General features: G+C 42.8%; 1 protein-coding gene across 1 annotated transcript in view; it reads right to left on the bottom strand.

Annotated features, from left to right (window-relative positions):
* Positions 1-383: 383 nt before the first annotated feature.
* The window catches only part of MEI1 (meiotic double-stranded break formation protein 1), a 502988-nt gene continuing 477973 nt past the window's right edge, over positions 384-25398 (bottom strand). The window contains exons 21-24 of the mRNA XM_044301444.1: positions 24188-25204; positions 14515-14790; positions 13203-13359; positions 384-541 (exon numbers count right to left, since the gene is read on the bottom strand). Coding sequence (XP_044157379.1) covers positions 384-541; positions 13203-13359; positions 14515-14790; positions 24188-25204 — 1608 coding nt within the window. The remainder of the gene's footprint in view (positions 542-13202; positions 13360-14514; positions 14791-24187; positions 25205-25398) is intronic.

Consider the following 25398-nt stretch of genomic DNA (forward strand, 5'->3'; position numbering starts at 1 on the left):
TATAGTGTCTTGATCTTGATAATTCAGAACCTTCAGAATAAATGGGCGAGCAGGAGCCCTTGGTGGTAAAGGTCTCATGGGTATTCTGTGTGCCCGCTCCACAACAAAATTGGAGGACAGATTGATAGGGGATAGATTTGGTTTAATGAGTTGCTCCGCTAAGTCCTCAGGTAATTGGCCCTCAGCCCTTTCCGGAAGGCCCAAAATGCGTATGTTATTTCGGTTTTCTGCATCTTCCACCTTCGCCTGCAATGTTTTCACCTGCTGTTGGAAGGCCCCTACATGGTTTTCTCCTACGTGCGCCACAACTCCCACCTCTCCCAGTCGCCTCTCCACCTCTGAGGTTCTGTCTCGCATCTTATCAATATCATGGCGGAGAAAGGTTAGATCTGCTTGAAGGTGATCTTTTTTAGCTGTATCTCCACTTGGTCAGGAGAACTACCCGACCCTATCTCTTTTGTTTGGCTCATGACATCCACCAGCTCCTTCGGGGTAGGGGTAGTAGTGGAAGTGCTTCTCTTGCGGCCCATGTATTTGAGGACTGAGATATTAAGTGAATTACAGTAGATCTCAAGGGATATCTCTCACATTTCTTTCAGTGACAGTTCCAGACATCCACTCAATTCAGCAAGGCAGTAACTCCCCTCTACTCCAACAGGGGGGTTCAAGATGGCGGTTGCCGCATGTCCAGCTCAGTCCCCAGTACTGAACGTTAGAGAGACAGCAACTCAGAGGGACCTCCCAACACCTTTCCCCTGCAGTACCGCAGCTCTGATGTCCTTTGAGGTGAAGCAGTAGCTCACAGGCGGTGCGCCCTTTCCTCCCGGCGCAGTGTGTAAGTGTAGGTTTGGCCTGATCCTGTGGGACCCCTCCGATTTGTCCTGTTGTGGGTTAAAGATGGCAGGGTGGGGTGACTGTCCTGTTCTCTTCAGAGGCTTTATTATTAGCCGTCAGCACAACTCCCAATTTTTACAGGTGCACCATAGAATCTGTTATCACATACTGCATTACAGTGTGGTACTCCGGATGCTCTTCTGAGGACAAGAAGACCCTCAAGCGCATCATCAGAATGGCTGGCAGAATCACTGGTACTCAGTTACCATCACTGGATGACATCTTCACTGCTCGCTGCAGCAACAAGGCAAAAATTATCTGCAGCGATCCAACTCACCCCGGCCACAGCCTTTTCATTCCCCTACCCTCTGGTAGGCGTCTTAGAGCCCTACATGCCCGCACCACTAGGCTGAAGAACAGCTTTTACCCAAAACAATCAGTCTCCTAAATGCTCGGAGATTATTGCCCCCTCCTAGGATAGAAACTACCACAGACTGAAAGTGACTGCTGCATTCATGAACCCATGATGATCTGTTGTCTGCAGTGATGTCTGAATCAGTGTGTATATACAGTGGGATGCGAAAGTTTGGGCAACCTTGTTAATCGTCATGATTTTCCTGTATAAATCGTTGGTTGTTACGATAAAAAAATGTCAGTTAAATATATCATATAGGAGACACACACAGTGATATTTGAGAAGTGAAATTAAGTTTATTGGATTTACAGAAAGTGTGCCCTATAATTGTTTAAACAAAATTAGGCAGGTGCATAAATTTGGGCACCACAAAAAAGAAGTGAAATCAATATTTAGTAGATCCTCCTTTTGCAGAAATTACAGTCTCTAAACGCTTCCTGTAGGTTCCAATGAGAGTCTAGACTCTGGTTGAAGGTATTGTGGACCATTCCTCTTTACAAAACATCTTTAGTTCATTCAGGTTTGATGGCTTCCGAGCATGTACAGCTCTCTTTAGGTCACACCACAGATTTTCAATTATATTCAGGTCTGGGGACTGAGGTGGCCATTCCAGAACGTTGTACTTGTTCCTTTGCATAAATGCCTTAGTGGATTTTGAGCAGTGTTTAGGGTCGTTGTCTTGTTGAAAGATCCAGCCCCGGCGCAGCTTCAGCTTTGTCACTGATTCCTGGACATTGGTCTCCAGAATCTGCTGATACTGAGTGGAATCCATGCGTCCCTCAACTTTGACAAGATTCCCAGTCCCTGCACTGGCCACACAGCCCCACAGCATGATGGAACCACCACCATATTTTACTGTAGGTAGCAGGTGTTTTCCTTGGAATGCTGTGTTCTTTTTCCTCCATGCATAACGCCCCTTGTTATGGCCAAATAACTCTAATTTTAGTTTCATCAGTCCACAGCACCTTATTCTAAAATGAAGCTGGCTTGTCCAGATGTGCTTTAGCCCACCTCAAGCGGCACTTTTTGTGCTGTGGGCGGAGAAAAGGCTTCCTCTGCATCACTCTCGCATACAGCATCTCCTTGTGTAAAGTGCGCCGAATGGTTGAACGATGCACAGTGACTCCATCTGCAGCAAGATGATGTTGTAGGTCTTGGGTGCTGGTCTGTGGGTTGACTCTGACTGTTCTCACCATTCGTCACTTCTGTCTATATGAGATTTTTCTTGGTCTGCCACTTCGAGCCTTAACTTGAACTGAGCCTATGGTCTTCCATTTCCTCAATATGTTCCTAACTGTGGAAACAGACAGCTGTAATCTCTGAGACAGCTTTCTGTATCCTTCCCCTAAACCATGAGGGTGAACAATCTTTGTCTTCAGGTCATTTGAGAGTTGTTTTGAGACCCCCATGTTGCTACTCTTCAGAGAAAATTAAAATAAGAGGGAAACTTACAATTGACCCCCTTAAATACTCTTTCTCATAATTGGATTCACCTGTGTATGTAGGTCAGGGGTCACTGAGCTTACCAAGCCAATTTGAGTTCCAATAATTAGTTCTAAAGATTTTGGAATCAATAAAATGACAACAGTGCCCAAATTTATGCACCTGACTAATTTTGTTTAAACAATTATAGCACACTTTCTGTAAATCCAATAAACTTCATTTCACTTCTCAAATATCACTGTGTGTGTCTCCTATATGATATATTTAACTGACATTTTTTATCGTAACAACCAACGATTTATACAGGAAAATCATGACGATTAACAAGGTTGCCCAAACTTTCGCATCCCACTGCATACTCATAAGCACTTCCTACTTTGCTCTTGCTATATCTATGCTGTGAACTGTGAATAGTAAATGCTTTCTAGTGCAATGTTTAGTTTTTTTCTAGTGTAATGCTTTAGTTTAAATGTCAGTTTTTGTTCCTCTGTCCATGGCATTTAGGATTGCTCCAAACAATATTTTATTGTATTGTACATTGTATTACATTGTATTGTACAGTGACAATAAAGGCATCTTATCTTATCTTCAAGAGGTGGCTGACGCTAGCGAGCCTCCCCGCAGCCCTCCTCAATAGCTGTGCAGAGTGGAAGATGGTATCTTCAGGCGACAGCCAGCAATGGAGGCGCCTCGTGTCACGGTGCAGAGCCAAGGTAGGGGGCTGCACCCGACTAGCAGAACCGGAGAGGAGGGAAACAGAGACCAAACAGCTTCACCTCAATGCTGTCACTCCTCGGGATTCATCACAGCGGCCCTGATGAGAATTGGTCGCCAGATGGCCAGGATGCAAGCAGGATGTTAGAAGAGCTGAAGTGCAGAGCATCCTCACTCCATGACAGTTAGGCCACACCCCGTGAATAGACCCTTACCTTAAAGGGATTACAAGGAACCACAGTGACCGGGAGTAAACTATGTGTCATGTAATTTTCCACTGCTCCATATCCAGTCATAATTAGTTATATTTTTTGCATCTGCAGATTACTGTAACTGAGTGGGGTCTCACTGTGTCCCTGCAATGAATATGGGATACAGCTGAAGGTGATGACTCTACCACAAGTCAACGACATGGTGGCCACCAGGATCAAATGACCTGCGCTTCAGCAAGAGGCAGATTCCAGGCTCGGTCTCTGCACTCACCCACCGGACTTTCTGCAGTCAGAAGTATTCACTAAAGAAGTGAGTTTCCTGCTGAATCAAAGGCAGATTCCAGGCTTCGTATCCGCAATAACTACTGGACTTGACGTTTACTGGACTTTCCGCAGTCAGATGTGTTCACCGAATAAGTGAGTTTCGTACGGCATCCGAAGGCAGATTCCAGTCTTGGTCTCTGCAGAAGTCAATGTACTTGACATTCACCATTGATTCAAGGAAAAATCTACTGTCCTTGTCATATGCAATCATTTTCCTCCACCGCCTAAGGGAAGGGCAGTCTTTCAGCCATGGTTCGCTAGAGGTTTCCTCCACTGTGGGTTTTCCTCTTCTGAGTGCTGAAGGCCTGACTCTTAACAAGTCAAAGGCCCATCATCAACAGGGCCACATTTAAGACCAGTGCCCTGATATCTAATAAGAACATCTACTGTACGTTTGATACCTTGCAGTTAGTAAAGTCAGTGTATATTAAGTAGTGGTGTGTCTGAGCCTTTTTATCAATCTTGATAGTCAACTGGATGGGGGTGCAGGGTGTCAGACCCCTGCTGATCAGATAGTGATGGTCTTTCTTGGTTTTACAGCTCAGGTTATCTTTTTTATCCCCTACCTACAGTATAGGGGATAAGTATGTGATCAGTGGGGACTACTGGATCCATGATCATGAGAATGGGGATCCTGTGTCCCCAAAGAAAAGGAATGGTAGGTCAACCATGTTCCCTTCTGCTTCATTCAATGACTATGGGACTTCTGGAAATAGCTGAGCATTGTTGTCGGCTATCCCCAGCAGTCCCATAGAGAGTAAAAGAGTAGATATGTGCACGCTTGACCTGTCACTTCATTCATAAGGGGACACAGGATCCAGTTCTTGTAAACAGTGGTGGTCCCAGATATTCTGTGGATAGGGGAAAGGTTTGTAATGACAGAAACTATCTCTGGACCACATACCCATTGAAATCAACGGGTCCGCAAAAAAATGTGGCTGTAGCATGGACCACATCCATATTTTTTGCAGATCCACGATTTGCAGACTGCAAAACAGATATGGTAGTGTGCATGGGGCCTTATACAGACTGTACTGAAAAAAAAAAATTAAGAGGTACAGTCAGCGGTGTCAGACCACGCAGCTGCTATGGAGCCCCTGGAGGAAGGTGGACCGGTGTTGGACAAAAGGCTCCACCTCCTAATTACACTTAATTCTTGCCTCCTGTCTTGTCTCCCTGTCCGGGGCTCAGGCTCTGCTTTCCAGCTCCCTGCTTCCTCTGTCCTGCCCTCGGGGTCCCCCTTTACTCAGTACATCATCAGTGGCTAGCGCTGCACCTGCTAGAGTCTCGACTAGCGCTCTATGTTGTCTCGCTGCTGGGTGCAGCAGAGCCTGCTGCTGATTGGCAGAGAAACCTTAGTGTCCTATGCCATGGGAGTCGGGATTTAATTCCTCTGCAAGCAACTTGCAAGGGACAGTGTAGAAGATGATGTGTGTTTTGTGTCAAATCTCTTTTTATTGAATTTACATAATAGATAGATGTACAAACCGTACACATGAAATAACACAACGTAAAACATTGTAAGCGTGTAATAAGTATTAGATCCACTGTAGCTGCACTGCCTTAGGGTGGGCTAGTCATGCTAAAACACAAATTGGTACCAAACCTAACCTGCCCAATGCGTCCTAAGATGCTTATGGCTACCGTGAAGCTTGCTAGGCACAGTTTAGGATGAACATAATCCAATGTAGATTAATAGAAACATAATGTAACAGAAGGTTAACACCAAATTAAATTAAATCAGGAGAGCATGGAAGTGGAATGAGCGGAGATATAGCACCCATGGTCATGTTGACCTGTGATGCGAGATGCCAATTAAGTGGCCCTCGTCTCGATCCTCCATATATGGAAAAATGCCTCCAAGGAGCCCAGATAAGCTTGTGTTTATCATGTTTGCCTGGTGCATACGAGCATAGTCCCTCAACCTTGCAATTTGACCAGTTGAACCATTGGGATATTCGAGGCATGGATGGCTGTTTCCAGTATAAAGGTATCATGGCTCTCGCCAATAGTACTTATTGTGTCCAGAGTGGCTTATTATATTTCTTCTCCCATGTTGGTGTAAAGTTAATAAAGATTACCTTTTGGGAAAAAAGAGGTGCGTTCAGGCAAGTTTTTCAGAGGATGTCTTCTACGCCCGTCCAAAATTGTTTAATTTGGGGGCAATCCCACCATAGGTGATCATAAGAGCCAACATTGTAATTGCATCTCCAACAACTGGTTGGAATTGCAGGATTCATACGATTCAGCGCCACTGGGGTCTTGTACCAACGACTGACTAGTTTGTATGCCGTTTCTTGTAAAAGGACACAACTTGATGGCCCCAAACAAGACTTATATATCTGTTTGACATCAGCTTCTGTGAGATCCAGAGATAGCTCTTTCTCCCAAGCAGAAATGTAAGGCAGTATATAAACCCCAGTGGCGTCTGAACGCAGGCCCTTATTAACTTTTGATATAACCCTCCTAAGCCCAGGTCGAGTTGCTGCTAGCCTTTCTAGCCATGTTAATTCTCTGGAAATGTCTCCCGTTTTAATCAGCTTTTTAAAGTTTAAATATAAGTGGTTAGATGTGATGTCATCTATTGTAGTTTCTGGGGTAGCTTACTGGAGAGTGGCCCGGTCTGGGAATGAGCTGTCTTGCAGTATATCCCCTATCAGATGGTACCTCAGTTTCTTCTGCAACAGGAACCATTGTGAGAAGTATGGGTCTTGAAGGCCTAACAAGTCTCCCAGGCTTGTTAGCGGGGAAGGGGTAGGCCAGAATGTTCGGCTCTTAGCTAGTTTTCTCCAAAGTAGCAAAGAGGCTTTTGTTAGTAGATTATGTTGTGGAATGGGATATGGCTGGGTTGCAGCTAAGATAAGTGCTTGAGTCAAGGAAAAATGATTTGCTACTTCTTCAATGGGGATATAAAGTTTTGGGAAAGGTCTTTTGTGCCAGTCAAGAATTCTCGTGAGTTGTATGGATTCGTATGTCGACATCATATCTGGGAATCCAATCCCTCCTTCCTTCCTACTTTTGATTAGGGTGCTATACGCAACTCTGTGATGGGATGAGCCCCAGACATATTTCAAGAGTACTCTGCAAAGCTTAAGAAAGAAGGAAGGGGGGAGATAGATAGGCAGAGTCTGCATCAGGTACGGTGTGTTATTTTAGTGGTTATTATCATTTTAAGGGAAGTTGGAGCGACCCAACCATGCGATGAACGTTACCTTCCAAGAGGTGAGAGTGGATTTGATTGTTCGTAATAAGGGCACATAATTCAATGAATACCAGTTGTTGAGGGAAGGTGATATACGTAGTCCCAAGTATTTAATGGATCAAGAGGACCATGGAAAGGGTGTGGACTGTTTGGCTGCAGCTACTGTAGAAAGTGGACAAATAATATTCAGCGCTTCCGATTTTGATGGAATTTTTTAAAATTAGATAGGTGGTGGAACTGGTCAAAGAGATGGGACAGGGCCACAAAGGAGGACCCTGGGTTGGATGTAATTACTAGCAAGTCATCGGCATAGGCTGCCGTGAAGTGTTCATTGCCTCCCACTTTGAAACCCTTTATGTCTGGGTCTTGCCTAACTGCTTGGATGAAAGTTTCAATCGTGAGCACAAAAAGAAGAGGGGAGAGGTGATACAGAATGGGGGACAAGGTTCCGTTAATTCTCATCATTGTTGAGGGGCAGGAATACAGTGCTAAGACTAGCTTGAGAAAGGTTTATGGTAAACCAAATTTGTGTAATGCGGCTTGCATGTAGTCAACCTGATTAAATGCTTTTTCAGCATCAGTAGATAGAAAGGCTAACAGTGATTTTTTTTTCTGTCTAGCCAATTGAATCAACTGCAAGACTCTGAGGGTATTATCTTTGCCTTCCCTGGTCTTCACAAAACCCACTTGCTCATTATCAACCAATAAAGGGAGGAGACGATTAAGGCTCCATTCACACGTCCGCAATTTTGTTCCGCATTTTGCAGAACGGAATTGCGGACCCATTCATTTCTATGGGGCCGCACGATGTGCGTCCTGGCACCAGAAATACAGACCCGCACTTCCGGGTCTGCATTTCCATTCCCGAAAAAAAATTGAACATGTCCTATTCTTGTCCGCAATTGCAGATAAGAATAGGCATATTCTAATAGTGCCGGCGATGTGTAGTCCGCAAAATGCAGAACACACATTTCCGGTATCCGTGTTTTGCAGATCCGCAAAACACACTACGGAAGTGTGAATGGAGCCTAAGGCGGTTTGCTAGAATTTTTGCAAATAATTTTACGTCAACATTTAGCAAGGAGATCGGTCGGTAGCTACTACACAATTCAGGGTCCTTCCCTTCCTTTGGTAAGATCGTGATATGGGCTTCTAGAGTTTGTGGGGGAAAAGCGTTCCCGTCAATTAATGAGTTGAAACTCGAGAGCATGTGAGGGAGTAGGATATCTTGGAATGATGCATAGTACATGGCTGTTAGTCCATTTGGACCTGGACTTTTGCCCTTGGGGGATTCGTTTAGGGCTGATTGTAATTCAAAGAGAGTATTGGTGCGGATAGCTGGGCACTTTGGGAATCAATTAGGGATGGCAGGGGTAATTTCTGTAAGAAGACTTTTATCTCCCATTGGCGGAGACACAGTTCTTCTATAGATTCTCCTGATCTCAGATTGTATAAGGCTTCATAGAATTGCTTAAAGTGTTCTGCAATGTGTTTTGTGTTGGTGGTCCGCTGGCCATTAGGAGCCTTAATGGATTTAATAAAGGTTTGTTCTTTAACTTTTTTGGCCATAAGTCAGGAGCCCTTATTCCCATGCATATACAGTACATCTTATGCTTAGCGCAAAGATACGCTTTAGAAGCTTTTAAGTTGAGGATTTGTAGCAATTTTTCCCTTTGGACAGATAATTCCGCTTTTGCAGAAATCGCTAATGTTCTTTTGTGTTGTCTTTCTAGGGCTTCTATTCATTTGAGGGTAGTTTTCAACTCTTTACTTCAACATTTTTGAGGAAGGAGCATAGTGAGATCAGATCTTCTCGCACTACTGTTTTATGGGCTTCCCATACCAACGTTTGAGACGTGTTTGCGGACGTATTCTGGGAAAAATAATTGTTTAGTACGGTCTCAATGTGAGCTTTGTGTGACGGATCTTGGAGAATCGTCTCATTGATATGCTATGTGAAAGAGCAGGTGGGAAGGGACTTTATGACTACATACATTGAGACCGGAGCATAGTCCGATACTGAAATGTTGTGTATTGAGGATTTAATCATCTCCGTCAAATGATTGGAGGAGAGGAGGGTGTAATCTATTCTTTGGTAAGAATCATGGGTGTCCGAATGGTATGTGTAATCCCTATCATTTGGGTTGTTTGTGAGCCAGGTGTCTATTAGTCTGCAGGATGACATGGCCTTCTTAAGTGCTTTAAGTTTCCTGTAGGAGACATGGTGATTCGGGTTAGAGGAATCAAGTGCGGGGTCTAAAGTGATGTTAAGATCGCCCCCGACAACGCAAATGCCCTCTTGGAAAGATTCCAAGCGTCGAAATGTCTCTATCAACCAGGACACTTGTATGTTGGGGGTGTATATACCTGCAAATGTAACTGGTGTATAAGCTATGTGGCCTTTCAAAAACAGGTATCTACCCTCAGTATCCACTAAGCTAGATAGCAAGGTAAAAGGAAGCGAGTTTTTGATAGCAATGGTTACACCCCTGGTCTTGGAGGCGGAATAGCAGAAATGGAACCATTGTGTGAAGTACGTTTTTTGTAGAGTGGGAAGCTTACCCCGTTTAAGATGGGTCTCCTGGAGTATCGCAACCTTTGTATGTAGGAATCTGAGCAGTTGAAATACTCTGGATCTCCTGGCTGGTGAGTTTAGTCCCCGCACATTCCACAATACCACATTAACAGTTGACATGAAACCTGCTCTCCGAGTAGCAAAACAACAAGATGATCAGTTATAAAACAAATATTAAACACAAGTTGCAAGATAAGATGCAATATAACAGCAGGGACAGAACCGTTCAAGGAAAGAGAGTAGTGAAAACAGAGGGTGAAGTTGAAATCTCTATTTCCTGGTCCCGGGGTACTTAAAGGAAAGTTCTTGAAGCTAGGGACAGGAAAAAATTGTGAGATAGGGGAATAAACGAAAGAAAGGCAAGGTTGGTCTCACTGATTAGTCGGTGGAGGGGGTATTAGCGCTAAAGATCCGTTAGATAAAGTTGGGAGTGGGCAAGGGAGAGGGACCAGGGGGAATGGAGAGGGGGAAAAGGGTGGGTGGGGAGATGAAAAGGAGGGGGGGGGAGAAGGAGGGGGAGCAGACGGGTGTGAAGTCGCTAAAAAGGAGGGTTAAAGAGTGGGGTAAAGGTTCTGCATTATAAGCGAAAGGGTAAGACCTAAAGCCCGGTACATGGGAAGCTTTAGTATGTTCTCTAAGTGCTGTCTGGAACTCTAAGCTGTTGGACAGAATTTCAGTCTGCTTTGGCCGCTTGTATTTTCCTGGTCTGCTTCCTGTTCCATGGGACCACAGTTGGGAGATCTGGAAGATCTGCCACATCGGAGATGTGCAGACTGTCAGCTTTAATTTGAGGGCATTTACATCCAAATCAGGTGAACGGTGTAGGAATTACAACAGTTTGCATATGTGCTGCCCACTTGCTAAGGAACCAAAAGTAATGGGACAGAATAATAATCATAAATTAAACATTCACTTTTTAATACTTGGCTGCAAATCCTTTGCAGTCAATTGCAGCCTGAAGTCTGGAACGCATAGACATCACCAGACGCTGGGTTTCATCCCTGGTGATGCTCTGCCAGGCCTCTACTGCAACTGTCTTCAGTTCCTGCTTGTTCTTGGGGCATTTTCCCTTCAGTTTTGTCTTCAGCAAGTGAAATGCTTGCTCATTTCCCTTCATCTTACTCCTTCAATCGGTTATATATATTCTAATTAGGGGTAAGCCCGTAATTTTGTTAGGGCCATATATAGGTCTTTCAATCGGATTCAGGTCAGGTGATTAACTTGGCCATTGCATAACATTTCACTTCTTTCCCTTAAAGAACTCTTTGGTTGGGAGGCACATATGCAAACTGTTGTAATTCCTACACTGTTCACCTGATTTGGATGTAAATACCCTTAAATTAAAGCTGACAATCTGCAGTTAAAGCACATCTAGTTTGTTTCATTTCCAATACATTGTGATGGTGTATAGAATCTAAAGTGTTACAATTGTGTTGATGTCCCAATATTTATGGACCTGACTGTATGTCCTGTGGAGCTTCTCTCACTTTAGGCTTTGGCCAGACTGCTCTGTGTGCTCTTTTAAGGGCAAATTAGTCTCTCATGGTGGAAGGCAGTAATGGTTTCAATATTTCTTTGGTGACGTCTATCAGTGATGACATAGGCACCGATTCCGGCACTCCTTTTAAGCGAAGGTTGTTACGTCTCCCTTTATTGTCTTGATCTTCCACATATGAGATTAAATTATTGAGATGATGTTGGCATTTTGAGAGGGCTGAAGCTGTGGCCTCTCCTAAGGACAATATGGAAGCTTGGTTCTCTTCTAATTGTTCAACTCTGACACGATCTCTCTAATATATGATTTTTTATCTGAAAGTTCTTTGCTGATTCAATAATCTTTTGTAATGTTTTCTGTGATGTTTAAATAATAGGATCTCCCTCTTTGCAGTCTTCAGCTTCTGAGCTCTCACGGTCTGACATCTCTGCGGCAGCTGCCGTGGGCTTATTCACTGGGTGGCTGTGTGGGTGAGGAGCTGTGGACCTTTTATGGAGAAACTTTTCCATGTCTGACTGTGGTTTTTTTGAGGCCCGTTCCCTCTGGTTTCCCCACCTTCACACCATATTGGGTGGTGAAGTGAAGAGTGAAGAAAAAGGTGTGTGTGTGTGGGGGGGGGGGGGGGGGGGGGTGCTAATGAATAAGCTTAGAGCACTCTACCCCTGGCTTTAACCGCTATACATCTGGGAGTATTGTAGTGCTCTGTACATAGAGGAAAGGTGAGTCTTTGGCCCGGTATAAGTCTAGATTAACTTTTAGACCGCTTCTCTATGCGGTCCACTAAAAAGGTGAGGCCCGAGTGGGGGATGGTGGCACTAAAGTGTAGTGTGTGCCTTAGCTGAGAAAATTACAAACTGCTGTAGCTTGAAAGGTCTGTGGTATCTGTGGGACTCTGGGTCGTTTCTCGACGATTATTCCTGCTTCTGGTGCGCCTAGAGTGGATGGGTGCTCTGGATCTCGATGTAAAAAGGAGAGGTCTTCGCACGCTGCAGTGTTCAGGTATGTGGATGAGGATTTGATTACCCCTCTGGCAGTGTGGGGTACCTCTCTGGTTGGGAAGATGGAGCGGAGCTCGCTGAGCCCCTGTCTTGCTCACGTGCTGTGTCCCCGTACCAGTCCACCTACCTGTCCAATTTCGCCGAGCCAAGCTGACCAATGGCCTCCTTATACAGGGCTCAAGATCCTTGAGGAGAGCTTGGTTGTGAAAGTAAGTTACCCACCTCAGGCGCGACACATGTCCCGCTACTTTAGGCCGGGGATTCAAGCCTCCAGCTAGGCCGCAGTGATAAGTCTGGATCCCCTGGGTCCAGAGACGACCAACACAGTCTGGACGGAAGCAGATGATATCAGTCACTGGATTAGGATGAGATGAGGGCTTTTATTCAGCTGGAACCAGCAGATGGAGGTGGATATTTATTCTCTGGCCAGGAGCTGCAGAGATGGCTGTCCACTCTGCTCAGTGGCAAGCCACGCACCCCTCAGTAATATGTATTTTTGGTATGAAGTGAACCCCTCATTTCCAGTGCTAAACCCCCAGGTCTGATGCAGAGTTCTACTCTCTCAGCTCTGCAGATGAACCTGAATCTTCACCCTCTCAGTCACCGACACAGTGTAACGCCAACATGCTCTGCTCTGTGCACTCAGTTAGAGTAAGTGTCTCTGTGTCAGCTTCATGCACTAATGCTTTACACTGCAGCTTAGCTCCGTATTGGCATTATTGTACATATGTGGTACATTGTGACACCAACCTGTAACGGCCGAGATAGGCAATTAATTCAAAACCTGCCTGCAGAACGAGTGTGTCAGCTGTGTCAATAACGATCACAGAAACAGGGAAAGTACTGTCACCCAATCCATCTCCGCTCCAAGCAACTGTCATGGCAGCCTGGGGCATGACTGGCGCAACACAATGAAATACAGAAGTACTCCAGTATATTATACAAATAAATCACGGGATTAATCAGACAAATTATCATCATTATCATTACCTTGCAAGTCTGAAGAAATCATGGTATCTTGTAATATTTGCAGAAGTTTGTTTAAAATTAAATCTGAAGTTTCAAAACTGTCCAGTCCATGTAAAAATGCTTTTAAGATCACAAGCACTTTACTAGCTACTTCTACTGAGCCACTATTCATCAAATCCTGAGGTGAACAAATTTTTTTTTTATCAGTTATCAGGTTACATAAATGGATTAGCAACATCATATCTAGAGTACTGTATGTCAAACTTTAGAACTAATTTAGATTTTTTTTTCTTTGATGTAACCCCAAAAGTATGAAGCATGTATTAGTATAGTTTAGGTTCTAATAATCATAAGGATGTCTGCAGAAGACTAGGAATAGGAAGCTGAAAAAAACTGCTCCAAATCAGTCCATGCATTTTAGTGCATTTTCATGGCTTTTTTGGGTGAAGAGCTGCATCAAAAACCTCAAGCAGAAAATTCAGCTTTGCAAAAAAAAGCATCAAAATGTGCCAAAAACTGCATGAAAAACAGTGTTTTTTGCGCTGAACCCCCCCCCCCCCTCACATATTCTGCGTTGCTTTTTTAAGTGTGTTTTGTACAATCTGTCGTGTGAACTGGCCCTAAGAACATAATGCAGTTCTTGGTTCACCTCTGTCTATACATGCGTCAGGCTATAGATATTAGGGGGAATTTATAATTCCATTTGTGCCAGGATTCTGGCATAAAAAAGTTAAAAATTTTGACACACACCAATTGTGCTACTTTTTGGTCATTGTACGCTGCTATCACCATTTTTTATTAGTGGATATGGTTGTGCACGCCAGATTATCAACTGAATTTTTTAAAAGTCACAACAGGACCAAATCTTCCTCCTTTAATGGGATGAAGTAAAAAAAAAAAAAAAAAAAAAAAAAAATGCTATGTTCAAAGAAACGTTACATTTATCAAACAACATGCAGCTTTTGAGAAATTGGACAAAATATAATGCAGGCTCCACAAAACATGACTTTGGATATTCTTCTCATTATTAATCCTCCCCTCTGTGCTCTAACAAAAGGTGTCCTACACAGACTCACTGCAAATTATGGCAGTCACTTTGATATTGCACCCTCAGTCTGGACAGAATTACCAGTGTAAAAATATTGAAAAAAAGTACCCATGTAGTATATAGGACAATAACAGTATACTCTAATGTACGGTAGCTCCCATGATCTTGGCTTGTCTCATTCCCATACGGATATGGTGTGTTCATTTACAACCGCACATGTAACTGGTTAAAACATTTAGGTGAATGGAGACAGCTCAAAACAGTAACTTTTACTAAAGAACATACCAGCAAAGTAAGGATTGCATTCGGACAGTCATGCAGGATACTTATTAGTGATACTGAGGTCCACTGGACAGTAGGATGAAGCTTGGTGACAAGGCTTGACTTGGCCTCCTCTTCATGACAGTCTTCTTGAATCCAACATTTCATGACTAGACATCCATATTTCTCCATCAATTGGGGATAGTTGAAGAAAAGCTTAAGGAAAAGGGGATGATGGAAGTAGACCATCTGGATTTCTGGGACATTCTCTAGCATTTTGCAGATTATATTGACAGAAATCTGTACAAAATGAAAGATAAGATTTTTTTAGACCTTTCTTTTGGGCAATAATCATATTATGTTTGAAAAAATCATAGCAAAATTGTTTTTGTCAAACTGCCACTGTCTCCCCACAAGAATGTCATCACTAAAACTCTTCATAAAGAATTGTTAAAGGGGTTCTGCAGTTTGTTTAAACTGATGATCTATCCTCTGGATAGATCATCAGCATCTGATCGGCGGGGGTCCGACACCCGGGACCCCAGCCTATCAGCTATTTGAGAAGGCAGCGGCGCTCCAGTAGCGCCGCGGCCTTCTTACTGTTTACCGCTGGCCCAGTGATGTCACGACTAGTATCAACTGGCCAGGGCGGGGCTAAGCTCCATTCACGTGAACAGAGCTTAGCCCCGCCCAGGCCAGTTGATACTAGTCGTAACGTCACTGGGCCAGTGGTAAACAGTGAGAAAGCGCAGCTGCCTTCTCAAACAGTTGATCGGCAGGGTTCCCGGGTGTCGGACCACGCCGATCAGATGCTGATGATCTATCCAGATCTATCCAGAGGATAGATCATCAGTTTAACCCTTTCACGACCAAGGGTCATTGATGCCCCAGTGTCCAGGTCAAAATTGGAAAACTTTTATTTATCCAAGCCATTCTGAGATTGTTATCTCGTGACACATTGTATGTCACAAATTTGAGGCGCACAGATCGGGGAGCACCAGGACACATTACCTGATTTCAGGCTCTGATCTGCAGAGCGCAGATCAGAGCCTGCAACAGGCATTTTTTCACTGCCGCAATCCGATTGGTTAGTCTGCACAGACTAACCAATCTGATCAATTGCCGGCAAGGGACCACTCTGATTGGTCCCTTGCCGGCATTACTGCACTGTATTCTATCTGTGACAGCAGCAGTCCAGCGGCAGAAGCTTTAATCCAAGCGTTTTGCAGTACTTGGATTAAAGAGCTGCTTGACGTGCTAGCTGCACGGGGCATGTGTAATTAGCACGTATATAGACGGATTGCAATTAGGAAGGGGTTAAACAAACTGCAGAACCCCTTTAAGGAACACTATTTTACATTGTTATTTTATAATAATTAGCTAGACTGAAGAGTGAGAAGTATAAACAAGCACATGATCATATTTATATTTTACATCAGGATACTATTGACTCCAAAATATTAGGGTACAGATACACGGTCAGGTTTCTGGTGCAGTTCTGGAGCCATACCAGGAGAATTCCAAAAAGAGATGGCGAATCGGCCATTTTGACCCTTTTTTCTGCTACGCCATTTGCCGCATTGGAAAAATATTTTTATATTTTAACCACCTCCCGTCCGCCCATAGACTATAAAAGTCCGGGAGGTGGTTCTCTATTTCTGGACAGTGACAGCAGGGCAACACAGAGAGAAGGCAGAAACAGTGCCCAGGTGTCCCTGCCTTCTGGATCACTGCATACACAGCGCTCGGCGAGCGCTGTGTATGCAGAGCAGAAAGCGCTATGTGCTTCCTGTTCCGGCGGTCATGTGACCGCCGGGACCGGAGAGTGCAGGAGCTGTGTGAGGTCTTTCACAGACCTCGATCAGCCCTGCACTGAGGCTGTACAGCACTGTATTGCGCTGTACAGCCTCTCTGGGGGGTGCATTTCTCCTGTAACTGGGGCTACTATGTCAGCCCCAGTTGCAGGAGAAATCAACAATGAAAAAAAAAAATGAAAAAGTGAAGTAAATGTCCCCCAGAGGTCTTGTATGGGCTTATGGGGGATGAAAAGTGTAAAAAGAAAAAAAAAAAAAGGTTTCACATGTAAAAAAAAAAAAATCCCCAAGTAAGGAATAAAAAAAAATGTAAAAATAGAAAAAATTAAATAAAATAGACATATTTAGTATTGCTGCATCCGTGACGGTCGGCTCTATAAATATATCACATAATCGACCAAGTCCAATAAACACCGTAAAAAAAAAAAAAAAAAAAAAAAAAAAAAAAGTGTCAAAACAAGTCACCTGATCCCGCAAAAAATTAACCCCTACATAAGAAAATTTCTCAAAAAAACCCCAAAACTATAGCTCTTAGAACATGGAGACACTAAAACATATTTTTTGGGTTTCAAAAATGCTATTATTGTGTTAAAGTGAAATAAATAAATAAAAGTATACATATTAGGTATTGCCGCGTCAGTAAAAAAAGCAATTTTTGTCACCTTACATCACAAAAAGTGAAACAGCAAGTGATCAAAAAGGCGTATGTCCCACAAAACGGTACCAATAAAACCATCACCTCATCCCGCAAAAAATGAGCCCCAACATAAGAAAATCGCAAAAAAATAAAATAAAAAATATAGCTCTCAGAACATAGACACATTAAAACATATTTTTATGTTTCAAAAATGCTATTATTGTGTAAAACTTTAATAAATAAGAAAAAGTATACATATCAGGTATCGCCACGTCCGTAACAAACTGCTCTAAAAAATGTCACTTGACTGAACCCCTCAGGTGAACGCTGTAAAAATAAATAAATAAAAACTGTGCTAAAACAACCAATTTTTGGGTCACCTTGCCCCATAAAGTGTTATAATGAATGATCAAAAAATCATATGTACCCAAAACTAGTACAAATAAAACTGGCACCTTTTCCCCTAGTTTCCAAAATGGGATCACTTCTTGGGAGTTTTTTACTGTAAGGGTGCATCAGGGGGGCTTTAAATGAGACATCTAAAAACCATGTGGAGTTCCTCTTCTTTTGCTTCCTGCCGTGTGCCCATACAGCAGTTTATGACCACATGTGGGGTGTTTCTGTAAACCGCAGAATCTGGGTAATAAATATTGAGTTTTGTTTGGCTGTTAACCATCGATGTGTTAAAGAAAAAATTGGATTAAAATGGAAAATCTGCCCAAAAAGTGAAATTTTAAAATTTGATCTCCATTTTCCTTTAATTCTTGTGGAACGCCTAAAGGGTTAAAGTTTGTAAAAATCGGTTTTAAGTAACTTGAGGGGTGTAGTTTCTACAATGGGGTCATTTATGGGGGTATCCACTATGTAGGCCCTACAAAGTGACTTGAGACCGGAACTGGTCCTTAAAAAGTGGGTTTTGGCAATTTTCTTAAAAATTTGAAGAATTGCTTCCAAACTTCTAAGCCTTCTAACGTTCTAAAAAAATAAAACGACATTTCCAAAATGATGCCAACATAAAGTAGACATATGGGGAATGTTAAGTAATAAATATTTTATGAGGTATCACTTTCTGTTTTAAAAGCAGAGGAATAGAAATTTAGAAAACTGTGAATTTTTCAAAATTTTTGGTAAGTTTGGGATTTTTCCATAAATAAAGGTGAAATATATTGACTTAAATTTATGACTATCATGAAGTAAAATGGAAAAACACAAAATGCAATCGCACACTGCAACCAGCACTCTGCCCTGCCTTTATGCTGGATGTTGAATAAGGCATTGGTGTACATTTTGGCCAAAGCGTAATAAGCCACTCACCACGTCAAGGTCGCCTTCATGAGTGGTCCCTAACACTAGTTCCTACCTTTTATGGGCCATGACAGCCACATAAAGTCCAGGGAGCGCAGGCACAGCATGCACGCCAAGCACACTCTGCTTTTAACCCCGTCCGGTGCCATTACAGCTTTCAACGGATCCAGGGATGCAAGTACTCACATGCATGCTGAGCCCACTATATACTTCTCCTGGAGCCTATTGGCTACTGGTAAGTGCTGTATAAGCAGACTCAGTTTTATACTGACTTTAAAACCAGCCTCCAGGGGGCAGATTAATTGGACAGGTGTGCTTGACTGCTTGGAGAACGCCACGCCTCCAATACATACTACAAAGAGAAAAATATGGAAAATTCAGCCTGCACAACCCCTAGCAGGTGCAGATTGCTATGGCGAAATAGAGATATAAATGTAAAAACACAAAATGCAATCGCACACTGCAACCAGCACTCTGCCCAGCCTTTATGCTGGATGTTGAATAAGGCATTGGTGTACATTTTGGCCAAAGCGTAATAAGCCACTCACCACGTCAAGGTCGCCTTCATGAGTGGTCCCTAACACTAGTTCCTACCTTTTATGGGCCATGACAGTAAAATGTGTCACGAGAAAACAATCTCTGAATGACTTGGATAAGTAAAGGCGTTCCAAAGTTATTACCACATAAAGTGAGATATGTCAGTTTTGCAAAATTAGGCCTGGTCAGGAAGGGGGCAAATGGCCCAGATGGCAAGTGGTTAATAGTACAAGCGTTTTCGTATACGGTGATGCCCATGATGGTTTATATTTTTTGTTATTTATGTATTTATTTTTTTATTCTACGGAAAGGGGAGTGATTTAAACCTAGTTTTTTTTTTTATAAATCTTTAAAGGGAGTCTGTCACCTCCATATTGCCATATACAGTGCTTACATTGTCCTATAGCACACCTGTACATGAATGTAATGGTACCTTTGTCTTTTTATTTACACTTGCAGAAGCTGGAAAAACTAACTTTGATTGATATGCAAATGAGCACTCACAAGTGCCCCAGGGGCGGCATTCACTGTGTTGGTGCACAGTCTGCTCTGCCTTTTTTCATTGTTTCCCCGCCCCAGCCTCTGCCCGCCCTCCTATTCCTTTGCGTCATCCTTCGGTCCGGCCGAGATCCCGCGACTGTGCACTGCCTCGCCGGGCCGGAGCATGCGCACTGCGATGCCCATTGTGGGCACTGTATCGCTTTAAATACTGCGCATACAAGAAATCAGCAAAATCAGCAACGTTTTGGCTGTACAACAACCTTTGTCAAGCATGAATGCTTGACAAAGGCTGTTGTACAGCCGAAACGTTGCTGATTTTGCTGATTTTTTGTATGCTGTGAAGTCCTTATAAAGATAGAATGATGGGAGATGCTGCCACCACTGTTTGATTTTCACATATCCTCCGGATAGGTCATTAATATCATATCGACAGGGGTCCAACTTCTAGCTGGTTACCTGGTTGAAGAGACTGCGGCCCTCATGCAAGCTCTGCATTCTCTTCAGTGTTAACCTGTATGTGTCTCTCTTGTGGCGGCAGTGTACTATAATTACAACTTCCCCTTCCATTCAAGTGAATGGGAGAAGAATACCTACACTGCCCCTACATACAGGTAAACACTAAAGAGGATGCAGAGCTTGCATGAATGCCACGGCTTCTTCAAATATCTGATCGGCAATGGTTGGAGTTGGACCCCTGCCAATCTGATATTGATAACCTATCCCGAGGATAGGTCATCAATATCCTAACACTGCGCACACCCCTTTAACTTTATTACTAAATAAATATTTATTCATCAAGTTGTAGTCTACAGTTGTGGCCAAAAGTTTTGAAACTGAAACAAATTTTGGGTTTTATAGTGCCATTCTGCAATAACTCTAGATTGTTATATAAAGAGTGATCAGATGTTTTGTGTCACAATAGGGAGCCGTACGTCCTAACTTCCACCCATACCACGGTCCCTACCTACTTCCATGATCCGCCCTAGACAGCGTGCCACAACTCAATGAAAATCCCTTCCTCAAAAAGTTGTTGTGCCAAGAAAGGAAGAGAAAAATTAAGGGAAAAATAATAAACTAGTGGCAGATGTGCATGATAAAATAACAATGATTAAAGCAATATCTAGAAAAGCCGGGTCAGACCAGGAGATGCAGAACCAAACCAAACCCAAAGACAATAATCAAGAATGTTACCAAGCCAAGGTCAATACCAAGAGAGTCCAGACAGAAATAAATCAGAAGTTGCAATTTATACGAGGCCAGAAGTCCATACCAGGATATCAGGTAAAGTACAAAGGAAGAAGAGTCACAGTCGTAAACAAGGAGGGGTCAATAAATCCAGAACCAATGCAGGAGAAAGAACAGGATAGTGCAGTGCAGAAACCAATCACAGGCAACTGTGGCCAGTAGTTTCATGTTTAAATAGGCCACGTTTCTTGATCACGTGGCACGTCCGGCATCATGTGACCCATGACTTAATTGTATCAGCAATGTCTTTCATTGGCCACTGCTCTTACTTTTGGAGGCCTGGCCTGGTTACTATGGAAACCAGATGCCAGCAGCACTGCATGTGGAGAAGCGCACTTATTGGCCCCAGTATATGTTACAATTTGTTCATAGGATTAGAAAAGCAGCCTGGTTAATTTAAAAGATGGAGGAGAAGGGTGCTTGAAATCAATGTCTTCTTCTGTTAACCATGGTTACCTCCAAGGAAACAAGTGTAGTCATCATTGCTTTTCATCGAGAGGGCTTCAAAGGCAAGAACATTGACACTTGTAAGGCTGCACTTAAGTCAACAATTTATTGGCTCATCAAAAACTTCAAGGATAAAGGTTAAATTAATGTGAAGAAGGCTTCAGGACACCAAAGAAAGTTTAGCAAGTGCCAGGACCATCGCCTAAAAAAACGATTCAGCTATGGGATGGGGTCACCACCAGTTCAGACCTTATTTAGGAATGGCAGCTGCCTGGTGTGTACATGTTTTTTTTGTTTTACAACTAAATTGAGATTTTTCATCTTTTCTATTTTAGAGCATTTAAAAAGTATTTAGTTCAATAAGAAGTGGAGATCACAAGTGAAACTTGTTTGATTGAAAATTATACATACAGTTTCTTATGTTCTGAGCTCCAATTTGACTTTGTCTATATAAGCAACTTATATCTTAATATCTTCAATAAGAATGCATTCACACGACCGTATATATTTAGCGGTATACAGTGGATCCGGGGAAAAAATATGGATGATGCCCATGTAGCATCTGTTTTTTTATTTGCAGACCCAATCTTTATTCTTGTTAGCAAAATAAACAAAAACAGGACATGTTTCATCTTTTTTGCAAGACTGCGTAACCGATATACAGATGTGGACAGCACACAGTGTGCTGCTGTTTGTTTTGCAGACCTATAGAAATTAATGGGTCCGTTTGCGATCTGCAAAAAATGTGGATCAGATGCGGACCAAATATACTGTTGTGTGAATGGGGCCTAAAAGTGTTTTTTCTCTAATTTTCTTCTTGGAATAATGTACTTAGTAGTCTCTCTTTTTAACCCCTTCAGGACCCTGCCATTTTTCACCTTAAGACCAGGACGTTTTTTTGAAATCTGTCACTTTATGTGGTAATAACTTTGGAACGCTTTTACTTGTCCAAGCCATTCTGAGATTGTTTTCTCGTGACACATTGTAGTTCATGATAGTGGTAAATTTCAGTCAATATTTTTCATTTTTACAAAAAAAATAAGAATTTTCAACTTTCCAAATTTCAATTTCTCTGCTTTTAAAACAGATAGCGAAACCTCATATAATAGTTATTACTTTACATTTCCCATATGTCTACGTTATGTGTGGATCATTTAGTGAATGCCATTTTATTTTTTGGGGACGTTAGAAGGCTTAGAAGTTTAGAAGCAAATCTTTAAATTTTTCTGAAAATTTCCAAAACCCACTTTGTCTTAGGTAGGTATAATTTTTGCGGATGAGATGACGGTTTGATTGGCACTATTTTGGGGTGCATATGACTTTTTAATCGCATGCTATTACACTTTTTGTGATGGAGTTAGGTCATGTGGTATTTTTATAGAGCAGGTCGTTATGGATGTGGAAATGCCTAATATCTATACTTTACTTTTTTTAATTTATGTTTTACACAATAATTATTATTTTTTTGGGGCGATTGTCTTGGGTAGGGGCTAATTTTATACGGGATGAGGTGACAGTTCGATTGGTACTATTTTGGGGGGCATACGCCTTTTTGATCGCTTGGTGTTGCACTTTTAGTGATGTAGGGTGACAAAATGTTTTATTAAGAACATTTTTTTTTTCACCTGAGGGGTTAGGTCATGTGATATTTTTATAGAGCCGGTTGTTACGGACGCGGTGATACCAAATGTCTGTTTTTCTATTTTTTTTGTTTCTTTTTTACAATTCTATGTGTTTATTTTGGAAAGGGGAGTTTTTTTTTTTTTTTAAATGTTATGTATTTTTTTATTATGGAAAACACAGATTTTTTCACTTTTTATTTTTGTCCCACTCTAGAACTTCAACTTCTCGGGGTCTGATCCCCTCTGCAATTCATTACAATACATCGAGTATTGCAATGCATTGCATGTCAGGTTGCATGCTGACAGCCTGCCTGTGAGACCCAGCCTAAGGGCTGGATCTCACAGGCTTCCATAGAAGGCAAGCCCCAATGCCTATGGAAGACATCGGGCTGCCATCGGGTCCCTGTCACTGCAGCGCGGGGACCCGATAGGGAAGCTGAGGGCACGCGTACCCTCCGCAAACCCCGTGCATGCTGTGGTCAGCGGCATACAAGGGGTTAATACGCCGGTATCAGTGTTTTCACTGATGCCGGCATATGCAGCAATTGCATATTTGTCAACGTCAAACGGATCCGTCCCCATTGACTTACATTGTAAGTCTGGATGGATCCGTTTGGCTCCGCATGACCAGGCGGACACAAAAACGCTGCAAGCAGAGTTCGGGTGTCCGCCTGCTGAGCGGAGGCCAAACGGAGCCATACTGATGCATTCTGAGCGGATCCGCATCCACTCAGAATGCATTGGGGCTGTACAGATCAGTTCGGGGCCGCTTGTGAAAGCCTTCAAATGGAACTCACAAGCGGAAACCCGAACGCAAGTGTAAAAAGTAGCCTTACATTTGCAGCGCAGGTCCTTAATGGGTTAAGCAGTCCGAATTTGCTTGTGGAACTGCAAAATATTTATATTTTAAATTAAGAACGTAAACTAAATTTAGTATTATTATATTATGATCTGAAGCTCGCTTCGCTCAACACTAATTATAACTATCAATTTTGCACTTACAGGCAGCGTATTCGATTTCCCTAGATTGCAGAGCTGAAAGCCACTGTTAAAGGAGTTTTCCAAGAGCGCCAATGCCTTCTCAAACAGCTGATCGGTGGGTGTCCAGGTGTCGGACCCCCACTGATCAGATACTAATGACCTATCCATCAGTATTAAAATCTTGGACAACCCTTTTTTTTTTTTTGAATCAAATCGTTTTTATTGAAACAATAGCCGTAGGACATCATAAAAACAATACAGCCTTTCCGCATCATATCCACCACGTGGAATCAATATACAACAGTATCCATATAAATACCAACATATGATTATACCAGGTATCAGTATATAGCATGTATACTCGTAGACTCAGGTAATGAGACAAAAATTTGTACCTGTCCTAACTAGCCACAAGACCCCTCCCAAATACCCAACCCCCCCCCACCCCTTCCCTAACCCCTCCCCACCCTACTAACTGGTCATGAGCCATCCAATGTCTATATAACCACATGAGTATGAGATAGCCATTCACTCCACAATTTATCAAATTTCTGAGAACACCCTCTCTTCACATACACCCCTTTTTCCAATATCAACATGTCATGCACCTTCCGTTCAAACTCTTCTAATGTGGGCGGACTTCCCTGGATCCACCTCATGGCCACCAACTTCCTAGCCACATACAACAACCTCCCCACAGCCACCTTAACCGATTCAGTCCCTCCAATCTCAGACACATACCCCAACACACACACCTTAGGGTCCTTTTGAATTTGCAAAGACATTTTACTGTTAATCATATTCCTGACAGCATCCCAATAAGCACCAATAACTGGGCAAGACCACAGCATATGCAACAAATCCGCCCCATCTTCCATACACTTAGGACACTTATCATCACTTCTTACTCCAACCTTTTTTAGGAACACCGGTGTTTTGTATACTCTATGTATGATAAATAGTTGGGACAACTTGCCCTGTTCACTCAAGGACATGCTGGGGACTCCTTCCAGTATATCCTCCCATTTATCCTTAGACATACCTCCCAAGTCAGCCTCCCATTTCTTCATTCTTAAGAGCGGGAACTCCTCTAAGAACTTATCCAGTAAAAGAGCGTACACTTGTGATATCAGCCCTCTTTTCCCCCCTCCTGTCGAGAGAACAAGCTTATGAACCGTCTCCATTTGTGCTATCACACACCCTTTCCGCAGCGTGACCTCAAGGGCATGCCTCAATTGAAGATATTTATAGAACCATCCCCTAGGGATATTAAATTCCTGCTGCAGGTTCTGAAACGACTTGCATAGCTTGTCCTCCATCAATTGGCCAATTCTCATCACTCCATGAGTTTCCCAATTCCGAAGTCCTGTCATGGCAAAAAATTCAGGCAATAGGTGATTATTTCTAATAGGGGAAAGCTCACTGATTCCACCTACACCTCTCAGTTGCTTCACCCTTGCCCAAACTTTTTTCATAAGTTCAACCAGAAGGACTTTTCCCCTCCCACCATGCATACCTGACCCTTCCAGAATGCCCATGAGGTCACGACTGCCCAACCAACGCTGCAATATCTGCCCTGTCATGTCCGGCACTTGGAAGCTAATCCAACCCTTGAAATGCTGACACTGGGAAGCCAAAAAATAAATCCATGCATTAGGAACAGCCAGGCCGCCTTCAGACTTAGGGTACTGCAATGTCTCCAGTTTAATCCTGGCCTGACCATACTTCCATATGAGATCCCTAAATATAGAGTGAACTCTTGGACAACCCTTTTAAGCATCCGGCTGCCATAGCTTCAACTGAGTTATCTTCGATCTCG

Source organism: Bufo gargarizans, chromosome 7 (assembly GCF_014858855.1).
Source record: "Bufo gargarizans isolate SCDJY-AF-19 chromosome 7, ASM1485885v1, whole genome shotgun sequence".
Lineage (NCBI taxonomy): Eukaryota > Metazoa > Chordata > Amphibia > Anura > Bufonidae > Bufo > Bufo gargarizans.